This window comes from Scyliorhinus canicula, chromosome 8 (genome assembly GCF_902713615.1).
Source record: "Scyliorhinus canicula chromosome 8, sScyCan1.1, whole genome shotgun sequence".
Classification (NCBI taxonomy): domain Eukaryota; kingdom Metazoa; phylum Chordata; class Chondrichthyes; order Carcharhiniformes; family Scyliorhinidae; genus Scyliorhinus; species Scyliorhinus canicula.
Genome location: NC_052153.1, coordinates 188,340,642 through 188,353,476, shown reverse-complemented (window position 1 = coordinate 188,353,476; position 12,835 = coordinate 188,340,642). Strand labels below are relative to the sequence as shown.

General features: G+C 47.1%; 1 protein-coding gene across 4 annotated transcripts in view; it reads left to right on the top strand.

Moving 5' to 3' along the window:
* Positions 1-10,345, top strand: part of nop14 (NOP14 nucleolar protein homolog (yeast)) — a 61,657-nt gene extending 51,312 nt beyond the window's left edge. For all 4 annotated transcript variants that reach the window (XM_038805866.1, XM_038805867.1, XM_038805864.1 and 1 more), the window contains exons 15-19: positions 855-1,011; positions 4,875-5,022; positions 6,049-6,167; positions 6,647-6,802; positions 9,187-10,345. In XM_038805866.1, coding sequence (XP_038661794.1) covers positions 855-1,011; positions 4,875-5,022; positions 6,049-6,167; positions 6,647-6,802; positions 9,187-9,286 — 680 coding nt within the window. In that variant the 3' untranslated portion in view covers positions 9,287-10,345. The remainder of the gene's footprint in view (positions 1-854; positions 1,012-4,874; positions 5,023-6,048; positions 6,168-6,646; positions 6,803-9,186) is intronic.
* Positions 10,346-12,835: the final 2,490 nt, after the last annotated feature.

Sequence of the window (12,835 nt, the reverse complement as noted above, 5' to 3'; positions counted from 1 at the left end):
AGTCGATTTGCAAGGCTAGTTAAATCTTGCCACCTGATGGTTGATGCGCCCAAAGCAGCAACCTCTGGCCCCTATTCTTCGGAGACGTTTATATGCAGGTACCGGACCGCTTATCCAACATCCCGAAATCCAGAAGGATTTGAAAACTGGTCCCTGTCCTGGAAAGTTTGAATGAATTATTATCCTATTTCACCACCTCCCTGCGCTACCCAGAATGCAAAATCCAGAAACTCCATAAATCCGGTACGCACCCAGTCCCAGGATACAGGGTTCGGGGTACCTGCAGATAGGATTCAAATTTGCTTCCTTTTCACATATAGCTTGTAGGCAAGCTGGAAATAATAAAATGGTGAAGTTGCTCATTCCCAGAATTTTGCAGGTTATGGGTGATCTTTAGCAATAAAAACTTTCTTTAGCAAGGCAAAGTCTTTTATCAACAAGGAATGGTGAATAGGGGTCAGTGATATACCAGGTAAGAGGGCAACCTATTACAAACAAACAAAATAACAATCAATTGATCTGTTTGGAAACTTGAGAAATGATCACTTAAGGATATATAGGTATGACTAGAGCAGTATAAAAACCTTGAACTTTTATTCACAATTTATAGAGACAAGAACTAAATAATCGATGACGGTCACAAAGCAGATAAGGTTGTTTATTTCTCCATAAGATATTGAGCGTGTCAACACCTTGTCAAACTTGGGTCGATTTGCAACCAAATTGGTATCCATTTAAAGAACCTTACAGATGTTGCATTCTTCCTTTTCACATTGATATCTGTTTCAGGCAGGGGTCGAAATATAGCTACAAACCATGCACCTTTGGATTAATGTCTATTATGCTTCCTGCAGGGTACACTCTTGTACCACCGTTTAAACCATCTGGAAAATACTCTGAGCTGCTGGTGGTAAAAGATAAGGCTGTCGAATCATGGGAAATTAAACCTTTGCCAATGAGCAAGTTGCAAGAGGTGGAACCGCAAGGTGAATTGCAAACAGCGAACTTCAGGTGAGTAGTAGCCTGCAGTTGATTGCTGAACGGCTATCCATGACTAAGTGGCAGGCATGGCAGCAGGGTGCTAACTAGGCAGCACAGATTTAATATAATTCACGCAAGAATGAAAGGAGAATTTCTTTTCACACTAAGTTGTTGTGATCTGGAAGGTGCTGCCTGAAAGGGTGGCAGAGGCAGCATCAATGTTAACTTTGGAAACAATTAGAGGTGAAAATTTCAGAGCAATGGAGAAAATCCCGCTCACCTTCCCTAATTGCTTAACTCTGTCTAAGAGTTGACGCAGGCATGATGGGCCAAATGGCCACCTCCTGTGCTGTAAATTTATATAACTGACTGGCTTCTCTTCCCTTTCCCAATCCTACACCTGCCCTACTGAAGTCACAAATGGTCTTTCAAGGACGCTGTTTCACAAGTGATGGTCGCTCAAAGATTCACCAACAAAGTCACCATTGTTCATGTGCGAGCCCGTATACCAGCAGTGTCCCACCGCCCACCCTCGACACCACCTCGGAGGAATCTCGGAGAAGGATAGTATCACAACTGTCACCCACACCATCCACCATCACAGCAACACACACCTCAGTGGGCGGACATAGCAGGCAGGCCTTTGGATCACTATCCGATGAGCACTACACAGCTTCTGATGCACATCAGGTGGAGGCAGGAGCGTCACAGGGATCGGACAGTCGGAGGTTTGCTGGATCCCAGGAAACAGCTGTGCCCAGCCAGGTGCCGTGCATCTGGATACGTTTGCCCTCACCTGCTAGAGATGGAAAGGCAGAGCCGGGAATGCCAGGAGGGTTTAGAATTTAGAACAGTACAGCACAGAACAGGCCCTTCGGCCCTCGATGTTGTGCCGAGCAATGATCACCCTACTCAAACTCACGTATCCACCCTATACCCGTAACCCAACAACTCCCCCTTAACCCTACTTCTTAGGACACTACGGGCAATTTAGCATGGCCAATCCACCTAACCCGCACATCTTTGGACTGTGGGAGGAAACCGGAGCACCCGGAGGAAACCCACGCACACACGGGGAGGACGTGCAGACTCCTAGGTTGTCAGCGACATTCCTGCGCATGCAAGGCCGAATGGAGGTGTCGCAAAGCCTTCTGTTGCAGGAGATGTTGCCAACAGCGCATGGCATCCAGGCCAAGACTTCATGGGTGGCATCCACAGTGGAAAGCCTGAGGCAAAGTCTCAGATCCATGATGGGAGAACTCTGAGGCATGGTTCAATCCCTGAGGTCCATGGCTTGAAGGCTTCAGTTGCATGGTGCAGACAATGGCAGGTCTCGAGGACTGGCAACATCAGATGACATTGAATCTTCTGAAGGTCACTCCAAATGTTCCTCAGCCCATAGTAACTCAGGGGCCCACAAGCACCAGGAGGGAGGAGGATCTGCTGGAACACATCTGGGGGCCTTCCACCCAGGAGACCCTGCGAATGAGCAGCCAATCTGAATTCCCTTCCTTCCTTAGATCGGCACCAATCAGGCCCAGCAGACAGAATACGATGACGTGGCAACACTAGTGCCACCTGAAAGTAGGCTGGGGCCCTCCGCCAAGGGCATCTCCGGCAACAGGGCATGGAAGGCAACAAGGGAGGCTTCACAAATATAAGGAATTGCAGGGGCACAGTGAGGCTACGGATGAAGATAGGCACAGGTAGCTGGGGGTAATCATCACTTGTACAATCTGCGCATGTCGCTGAATTAAATATTATTGTTCTTACCACCTTAACACCTCGCATTCTTTAACCATCCTCCCAGTTGCAGAATGCTTCTCCCATCTGGTCACAGTTCTCACTGGTCCTCAATGCCAGGCAGATAGTTAGGCCCACTCATTGCGAATGTTGGGAGTGGTAGGACTCGAGCATGATTCAATGAGCCTTAGATCATCAGGGGTCAGGTTGGTGTCGCAGCCGGATAACATCAGTACCTCCCCTGACCATTGTCCTCCTAGACCTGGAATCAGCCAGCCCTGCACCTTATTATTCAGCAGCTGCCGCTCACTCACAGCTGAGGTGCCCTCCCATCTCCATTGCATGACTGGCCCCGGCCTTGACCCTCACCCAGCCAGAGTTGCCTTTGGCCTCCCATCGGGTTATCCCCTCCCTTATTCTCTACTTCACTGAAGTTCTGACTGGAGGTTTATATGCTCGCACATCCCTAATGGCAGGGTCAACTGGACGGTGATGTCTGCCTCGAGGGTGATGTCCGCCTCGAGGGTGATGTCTGCGTCGAGGGTGATGTCTGCGTCGAGGGTGATGTCTGCGTCGAGGGTGATGTCTGCGTCGAGGGTGATGTCTGCCTCGAGGGTGATGTCTGCCTCGAGGGTGATGTCTGCCTCGAGGGTGATGTCTGCCTCGAGGGTGATGCCCGCCTCGAGGGGCTAATGGATCCTCACCGGTCAGCACTGGGGTCCCGCACATAAGCCCTTCAATCCCATGTATCTGAACATTTAGCCTTGAATCCTGAACATTCACCAGTCCTTGACTTTGAACTATTTTGTAGTTCAACCAATTAAACTATAAGAAACAAATTAAGGGACAAATCAAAAGGGGGCGTTCCTGAAGGGACACTGCCCAAAACAAAACAAAGAGCAAAGGGAACTTAAATCACAAACCAAAATGTGATTTAACGGGTTGATAAAGCACCCTGGACCCTGTGATGCTCACTGGGCACGGAAGGTTCTTGACTTTGTGACTATGGGCAGCTGATGTTGTTTAGGGTTAACTCTTGATGGCCAACTAGTTTGATGAGCATGAGTCTCACGAATGTCTCCAGGGTCGGGAAAGCTAATTGGCTTATTACTCAGGCTGCATAATTCTGAGATCTCATTGCTGTCATGCCTTCTACACTTAATACTCCTGGATAGCTACTCCAGAGTTTGTGCCACCCACCCCGACCCAGGCTGGATACCATGCTACCTTCTTTTTGGGGGGTCTCATTCTCCCATTAGGCATGCATCCTTGATTCTTATCACACCCCACCCCATGTGGCCCACAGCTGCCCCATACCACAGACATCAGACTAACACTCCCTCCAACCAAGCTGGTAATTCCACCAGCGTGACGCCAGGCCTGGTGGGTGGGAAGATTCAATGAGGGCTAAAGATGCAATGTTAACCACGCTAAGTATATCATAATGATTCAAATTGGGATGTGGGCATCGCTGGCTGGGTCAGCATTTATTACGACTTGAACTCTGTGACTCAGAGAGCAGTTAGGAGTCAACCACATTGCTGTGGGTCTGGAGTCACATATAGGCCAGACCAGGTAAGGACGGCAGATTTCTTTCCCTGAAGGACATTAGTGAACTAGATCGGTTTTTACAACAATCGACAATGATCTCATGGCCATCATTCAGACTTTTAATTCCAAATTTTTTTTAAAATTCAAATTTCACCATCTATCATGGTAGGATGCGACCCCAGGTCCCTGGTACATTATCTGGGTCTCTGGATTATTAGTCCAGTGACAATACAACAACATCACTGCCTCCCCATTGACCACCTGATCGCGTCTTCGGGGAGAGCCTGGGAAGATCACCTCCTGAACTCTCACCACCGCAAATCCTATTTTTGCGCCTTAGGAGATTTGGCGGACATTATGTGATTTGCTAATACGGATGCTAATCCCATCCGTTGTATCTTCCCGATCTTTATGGAATCAGCAAATAGTCAACTCCCTTGAGGAAGATATGGGGAGGATATCAGCAAGAATTTAAAAAGTAGGCTTCTTGGCACAGAAACGCTATTGTAATCCGTTAAGGAGTAAAATAAATTGTGACTTAAACATTGTGTACCATTTATTGGATCGAACTGATTGATTTATTTTTACTCCTGCTGTAGGTTCTCCTGCATAGCATTATGTTTTAATCTATGCAAGCGGTGTGCCTCCTTGTATAGATCACTACCTGCATTTCAGGAAATAATTAATCCACTGGAAATTATTCTTTCCTCCCATCTGCCTGTGAATGATTATCCCGCTCAGCTCCAGGTAGGGTCCTGTTTCCATCTCTGTCCGGGCATTTTCTGTCTGCGTTCTCCCTTGGTGACTGACTGGACAGCATTGCGATTCGTTGAATTTACAGCCCAGGCCATTGGGGTAACTGGAGTATCTAAGCCCCACACTAGCCTCCGCCATCCTACTTCATCTGCCCGAGCAACAGTTCTTCTGTTCATTTCTCTCTCACTATTTCCCTTTAAACAATGCATCTATGCTACTTTCCTCAACCACTCCATGTGGTAGCAGATTCTGTATTCTCTCAGCTCTCTGGGTAAAGAGTTGCCCCAGATTTTTCAATTGGGTTTATTAATATTTATGACCCAATGTTTTGGCTTCACTCTTATTTGGAAACATCTCTATGTCTGCGCGAGCAAACGCTGCCATAATCTTAAAAGACCACTGTTAGGTCACTCCTCCGCCTTCTCTTTCCTAGAATAAAGAGCCCCAGCATATCGTTACATTCTCGTCTTCAGCCCAACACCACAGATATTTCCCACCAAGGTTTGAAGTGGTGCTCCCCTTTGTGACGGGCAGCTGAGAAATTCTGACTGAAAGCTCCTAGCTTCTTTCATCTGCTGGCGTAAACTAATTTGGCTGGCTTGTTTGAAATGGAAGGGCGAGGCAGCCAAGATGGTATTTCATGTCTTGGGACAAGAGCGATGGAATAAAATACATGCACTTCTATTGCTAACTTCCTACCTTTAAAATCGCCTCAGGAGTGGTGCTGCAATTTTCTAATTTTAGCCGGTCCACAATTGGTGACCATACCGTCAGCTGCTAAGGCCCTAAGCACTGGAATTCTCTCTGTCTCTCTGTCTCCACCTCGCTCTCTCTCTCTCCATGTTTAAGATGCTCCTTAAAACCTACCTATTGACTCAGCATTTTGTCACTTGTTCCAAAGTATACTTCAGTGTCTGATGACGATCATGTAACGTGCCATTTTGCTGCGTTAAAGATGCCATACAAATGCAAGCTGACGATGTTGATTTTTAAACTGATCTCATTCCTAATGTGTAGGAACTGTATCGTGAGGTCCTGCAGGAACTGCACGACAGGCCGACGTGCTACAGGCCGCTCGAGTTCGAAAAGAAGAAACCTGTCCCCTTAAAGCTGTTCACACCCAAAATAGTGGAAGTGTAAGTGTACGGAACTGCGTATCGTGTTGGGAGTTGGATTAATGCAGGGGTGGGCCACGAACGGATTTGTGAATTAAGCCAAAGCTCCTCATTGCAACTTGGGTGGCACTTTACAAATTCAAAGAACAAAGAAAATTACAGCACAGGAACAGGCCCTTCGGCCCTCACAGCCTGCGCCAATCCAGATCCTTTATCTAAACCTGTTGCCTATTTTCCAAGGATCTACTTCCCTCTGTTCCCCGCCCATTCATATATCTGTCTAGATGCATCTTAAATGATGCTGTCGTGCCCGCCTCTACCACCTCCGCTGGCAAAGCGTTCCAGGCACCCACTGCCCTCTGCGTAAAAAACTTTCCACGCACATCTCCCTTAAACTTTCCCCCTCTCACCTTGAAATCATGACCCCTTGTAATTGACACCCCCACTCTTGGAAAGTTACAAGTTTCTCACGGTAACGGAACTGAAACCTGTTCTTGCAGTTCAGACTATGGGCGGAAACGAGGTGGCACCCGGCAAGAGAGAGAGCGAATGAGGCTTGTCCACAAGCACAAGCGGGAATTTAAAGGAGCCGTTCGAGAAATCCGCAAAGACGCACAGTTCCTGGCCAGGCAGAAGTTTGCTGATGTGATGGAAGGGTAAGCAATCAAAGACAGAGTTCTGAAAGAAAACCGTGTAATTGTACAGTGCCCTTCACAACCTCAGGACATCCCAAAGCTCTTTACAATGAGATACTTTTTGAACTGTAGTCACTGTTGTAATGTAGCAAATGCTGTTGCCAACTTGTGTACAGCAAGGCCCACAAACAGCAATGTGATGATAACCAGACATCTGTTAGTCAGACTGGGTGAGGGATAAATAGTGGCCAGGACACCATCTGTATCTCTTTAAATTGTGCCATGGAATCTATTCCATCTTTTGAGAAAGGCAGAGGGAGCCTTAGAAAGGTGAGACCTCCAGCAGTACAACGCTCCCTCACTACTGCATTGGAGTGTCAGCCTGGATCATGGGCGGCACGGTAGCACAGTGGTTAGCACAGTGGCTTCACAGCTCCAGGGTCCCAGGTTCGATTCCCGGCTTGGGTCACTGTCGGTGCGGAGTCTGCACGTTCTCCCCGTGTGTGCGTGGGTTTCCTCCGGGTGCTCCGGTTTCCTCCCACAGTCCAAAGATGTGCAGTTTAGGTGGATTGACCGTGCTAAATGGCCTTAGTGTCCAAAAGGGTTAAGTGGCGTTTCTGGGTTACGGGGATATGGTGGAGGCGTGGGCTTAAGTAGGGAGCTCTTTCCAAGGGCCGGTGCAGACACGATGGGCCAAAGGCCACCTTCTGCACTGTAAATTTTACAATTATGTGTTTGACACTGCGGAGTGTATCTTGATTCCTGCCTATTGAGGCTTTGGAAAAGATTTCTGCTCTCTCAGTTCTTTTAATGTTTTGCCTTTTTAGGATGGCTGATTCAGATCAGGGTGTTGATTTGCAAAGCAAGTCATTTTATTTCCCCAAGCATTGTGGATATAAGTATATTTTCTTGCTTACATCTAAACTGTTTCTGCAGTTAATTTCCAGAGGTGGTGGCAGTGGATTATCTCCTTAAATTAGTGCAGTCCATGCGGTACACTGAATGCACCACTGGATAGAGAGTTCCAGAGTCGTAAATCTCAAGATTGGTCATTGAGGCCTGGATTTTCACCATATTGGGAGCTTTTAAAATGGTGGGCGAGACCCGATTCCAGGATTCCTGACCCCATTCCCATTTCTGGAATTTTCTGGTGGTGCAGGGTAAGAATGCAGATCGCCAACCCCAAGCGGCACTCCCGCCCTCCCCAGCTTCATTGTGGATATGGGCAATTCATCCCCACCCCTTCCACAGCTTTGATGGAGTTGGGCCCATTCTGTTAATAGAAATGGTTCAAGGCACTTCAGAGGAGTGGTGAACCCCATAGGAATCTTAGTGCTGATTGAGGAACCAAAAGAAAACAGCCGCCTGCTCTGGAATTCTTTGAATGATGAGCTTTCCAGTGTAACTTCCAGAAACTGTGCCATCTGTCCTTTCAGTTTCAATAGTCTGGGGCAATAATAGCTTGTTTTGACAGTTGAAAGCATTCTAAGAGTTTATTAAAAGATTATGTCTTTGATGTGGCTTCTTAATAGAAGTTTGTTTGTCTTTGCAACTGAATGACCAGTTAAGGGGACTATATTTTTTTCAATGGGTCTGAAGTTTATTTTCTGTACAATATGAATGGCGGTGTGTTTGAGTGATAGCTCTGTTAGATGTTTAATTCTTTTTTAAAATCAATTTCAAACATTTCCTATTGATATTCCTCCTGAGATCTATCCAAAGCAGATACTGGGTGCGTGAGTGTGAAGGATACATGGAGCCATGCGGGGGCGGCATTGAAGGGACTTGTGGGGTGGGTGCAAGAGGGATGAGGGCTTGAGGACCTGGCAGTCGTGATTGCAGTTGGGCAAGTAAACTGAGGTGGGCCCGATCCTATCCTGCCCTTGCCTCCCCGGAATGAAAACATGGCAGACGGGTGCTCCATAACGGAGACAGATATCACTGGGCTCAAGGGTGTTGTCAACTTTACCTTTGGCATGGGGCTGCAGTGCATCCTGTAGATGGCACACAGCAGCCACAATGCATCTCAGATGGGAACATTGTGTCTAGTGGCAGGAGTATCCATCAGGCACTTTGGTGTCTTCTGGGAGCTCTTGGGCGATTGCAGCTAAGTTCATAGTGAAAAACAAGCATTCCCTAACATTTCCGACTTGCATGTTGCAGGTGATGGAGGAGGTGAGCTGTTTATTGCAGAATACCCAGCCTCTCTGCCTTGATCTCATAGCCATGTGTTGATCTGGTTGTCTTTCCTGATTATCTGTACTGTCTTGTGAGTTTTAACAGCTCCGTAGCATTCAGTAAAATGCCAATGGTGCAGATGGTGGTATGAATGAAATATCAACAAAAAGTAAAGAGACTACTGTGTGTAGTAATCAACTGACACTCCTCCTACTGTTACTTTGTAGAGATGCAGAGCGGAAGCGGAAGGTGAAGGTGCTGTTCAACAATCTGGCCACTCAGGAGGGCGAATGGAAAGCCATGAAGAGGAAGAAGAGGAAATTCTGATAACCTTAACCTTTCACCAGGAAGAATGTCTGTAACAGAGGGTTCCCGCTGCCTGTGTGAACATCATACTCTCCCAAACAATTGTCACAGATTAGATATTAACATTTTACACAAAGGAGATAAGTGAATTGAATTGGACAAATGTTATTGAATAGATTTAGCACATCTAAACCCCACCCTTCAACATGATGGGCTACGAAAGAGCATTTTGATCGATAGCCAGACGTGAATGTTATGCAGCATGATTCCCCAGGATTCAGTCTCAGACACGGGATATCATGCAGCACATTGCCCAGTGCCTGCTGTAAGGTTACTGTTGCAGGTTTCGTTTTTATGGGGGTGCTTGTTTTAAAATTGCACATATGCTGAAACGCTTAAATAAAATCAGCAAATGCATAAACCACCCAGCAGGTCAGGCAGCTTCTGTGCACAGCTCAATGTGTCTATCTCAAAATGGTGAACCATGTCTCTTTGAGTGTTGCTGGGTTTTCTCTGCACTTCCAACACGTTCTGGTTTTTAAAAAAAAGGTGGTCGAACTGTTTCCTCGCAGTTGATCACAGTTGTGTTTTATCCCGTAATTTGGATAACCTGGAGCAGATATTTACCTGGACTTGGAAATAATGTTCAGGGGATAGTGTTTAAATGAAAATTATTACAGTTGATAATCAGTTCATAGGTTGCAACGGTGTGTTCTGCTGGATCTTGGTTAATCTTCAGTGTTGCATTGCATTGTGCAAGTGGGGAAAGATGCACAATTTACATGTATTGTGTTGACTAACACAGGACAGCTGAATCAGCAACTCGAGTGTCGCGGGTCCTGTGTTTGTGAAGGTCTCACCATTGGCTAAATGTAAGTGGGTCCATGGAAACTATTGAAACTAGGCACCAGTTCCCTAATCATTGTTGAAGGAAACGGGTGAAGCATCTTTACAGCAGACCATTACCTCCGATGAATGTGTGTTTTAATGTCAACTACGACCTATAATGGTGGTACCAATCTGGATTTGGGCAGCAGATTGTTTTGTAGAAATATATAAATAAAATAAGACATATTTGGAGATTTGTTTGTTGTAAAGTATTTCTCGGCCACTGTCATTTATATAAATTATCTATATTTTTAAAAATTCATATGGCTGGGGAAGTAGTTATCGTTCGATTTCGAGCTTCACAATCTGGTCAATGGCTTGCTTCAGCTGATGCGGTGTAAATCATGGTGCCACCAAGGATGGATTTCTCAGATCAGGAGTTCAGTACAAGGGTGATGGTCTGATTTAGATGGGTGCGGTCACAACCTGAGCCGTTTTCCATGTCCCATTTGTGGAAAAATATGCATTTATGTAGCACCTTTCGCAGCTACAGATTGTCCCAAAACACTTACCAGCCAAGGAAGCGTAGTCACTCTTTGCTTTTCTTAAAATAAATTTAGAGTACCCAAGTATTTTTTTTCCAATTAAGGGGCAATTCGTGTGGCCAATCCACCTAACCTGCACATCTTTGGGTTGTGGGGGTGAAACCCACGCAGACACGGGGAGAATGTGCAAACTCCACACGGACAGTGACCCAGGGCTGGAATCGAACCCGGGTCCTCAGTGCCGTAGGCAGCAGTGCTAACCACTGCGCCACCATGCTGCCCATTAGTCACTCTTTGTAATGTATTGAAATGCAGCAGCCAATTTGTGCAGAGTAAGGTCCCTCAAACTAACAATAAGATACATGGCCAGACAATGCAGGTTGAAAAATAAATATCAGGCCAGGACACCTCGATTATCACACTTGCTCATTTTCTTCTGTTCCTGTAGGCCCAGCGCCGGCCCTAGGGTTGCTGGCGCCCCGGGCAAGCTGAACTTCAGCGCCCTTGGGGGGCGGGGCCGGGGGGGGGGGCGAGGGGGCGGGGGCGGATGAAGAGGGGAGCCGGAGGGGCGGGTGGAGGGGGCCGCCCTGGGGAGGGCGGCCACCGCGCATGCGCTGGTTGGCACCGGCCCAACTGCGCATGCGCGGGACCCGAGTCTCTGGCGCCCCCTAACACATGGCCCCCCGGGCGACTGCCCGAGTTGCCGGTACCTTGGGCCGGCCCTGTGTAGGCCCGCATTATTCTATTTACCAGGCTGGATTGGTGTAATTTACGCAGCTCACCAAGATAAGGGAGTGCTCACCTGCTCTTCAAAGTAATGTCCGAGGATCTTTTGTGGCCACTGAGTGAACAAATGGATTCATGATTTTCATGTCTCCTCTGAAAGAGAACACTTCTGACGATGCTGTACTCTCTATCAGGACCACACATATTTGCCAGACTGAATAATGTGTTGGACTTCGAGCCCAAGACTTTGTGACTTGAGAAGCCAGAGTGCTTCCCAGCGACTTAATGGTCAGTCCCCTGGCTCTGCTGTCATGGTTTAACTTGAAACAATGAGAGTCGGAGACTGGAAGTTGATTCCAACGAGTGATTGTCACGTACGTTTTGATGGGGCACTGATCACTGGCTCTGGATTGAGTGTTTGGGCTCTATCTTAAACGGGCGAGCCCTTATTTTTAAACAGTGACCTGTAGTTCTAGATTCTCCCACAAGGTGAAACATCCTCTTTACATCCACCCTGTCAAAACTCCTCAGGATCTTGTATGTTTCAATCAGGTTGTCTCTTGCTCTTCTCAACTCCAGCAGACACAAGCCTAGCTTGTCCAACCTTTCCACATAAAACAACCTGACCATTCCAGATATTGGTTTGGTAAACTTCTGAAATGCTTCCAATGCATTGACATCCTTAAATAAGTAAACCAATACTGTACTCCGAATGTGGTGTCACCAATGCCCTGTTTAACTGAAGTATAACCACCATACTTTTGTATTCAATTCCCCTCGCAATAATTTATAACATTCAGTTAACTTTCCAAATGACTTGCTGTATCAGCATACTAGCCTTTTGTGATTCATGCACCAGGACACCCAGATCCCTCTGCACTTCGGAGCTCTGCAATCTCTCCCCATTTAGATCTTTTTTTAAATTCTCCCTGCCAAAATTGACAATCTCACTCGTACCTGAACCACTAGCTGGGTAAGGTACCAGAGATAGCTGCAATCCAACACCATGTGTAGGCTGCATACAAATCAAGATTCTTCACCTAAATAAACAAGAGCTGTGAAAATCCAGATAACCGTATCAGGTTTGAGTCTACCAGATCCCACCCAAAAACACCTTCCTTCTCTACTCCACGGACCCAAGATATGTGGGGTGGGATTCTCCGTCGGCCAGCGCTGAAATTGCGAAACGCGATTGGGCGGAGAATCGGTTTTGACGCCGAAATCCTGGCGGGTGCCAGGTTCATGCCAAATTGCAATGCTCTGGTGCCTTTACAGCAGTGCCAATGTGTTCCACTCCGCACATTCCAGTAGACACCGTTTGTATATCATTAATGGGCCTGGCCCGGTATTCTCCGGGGCCTCTGCGATTCTCCGCCTCCATCAGGGGGAATTCCCAACGGCGAGGTTCACTTGTGCTTTCAAATATGAAACATGCGCCATGGCTGCTGAGTGGGAGAAGGAGGGTACGGAA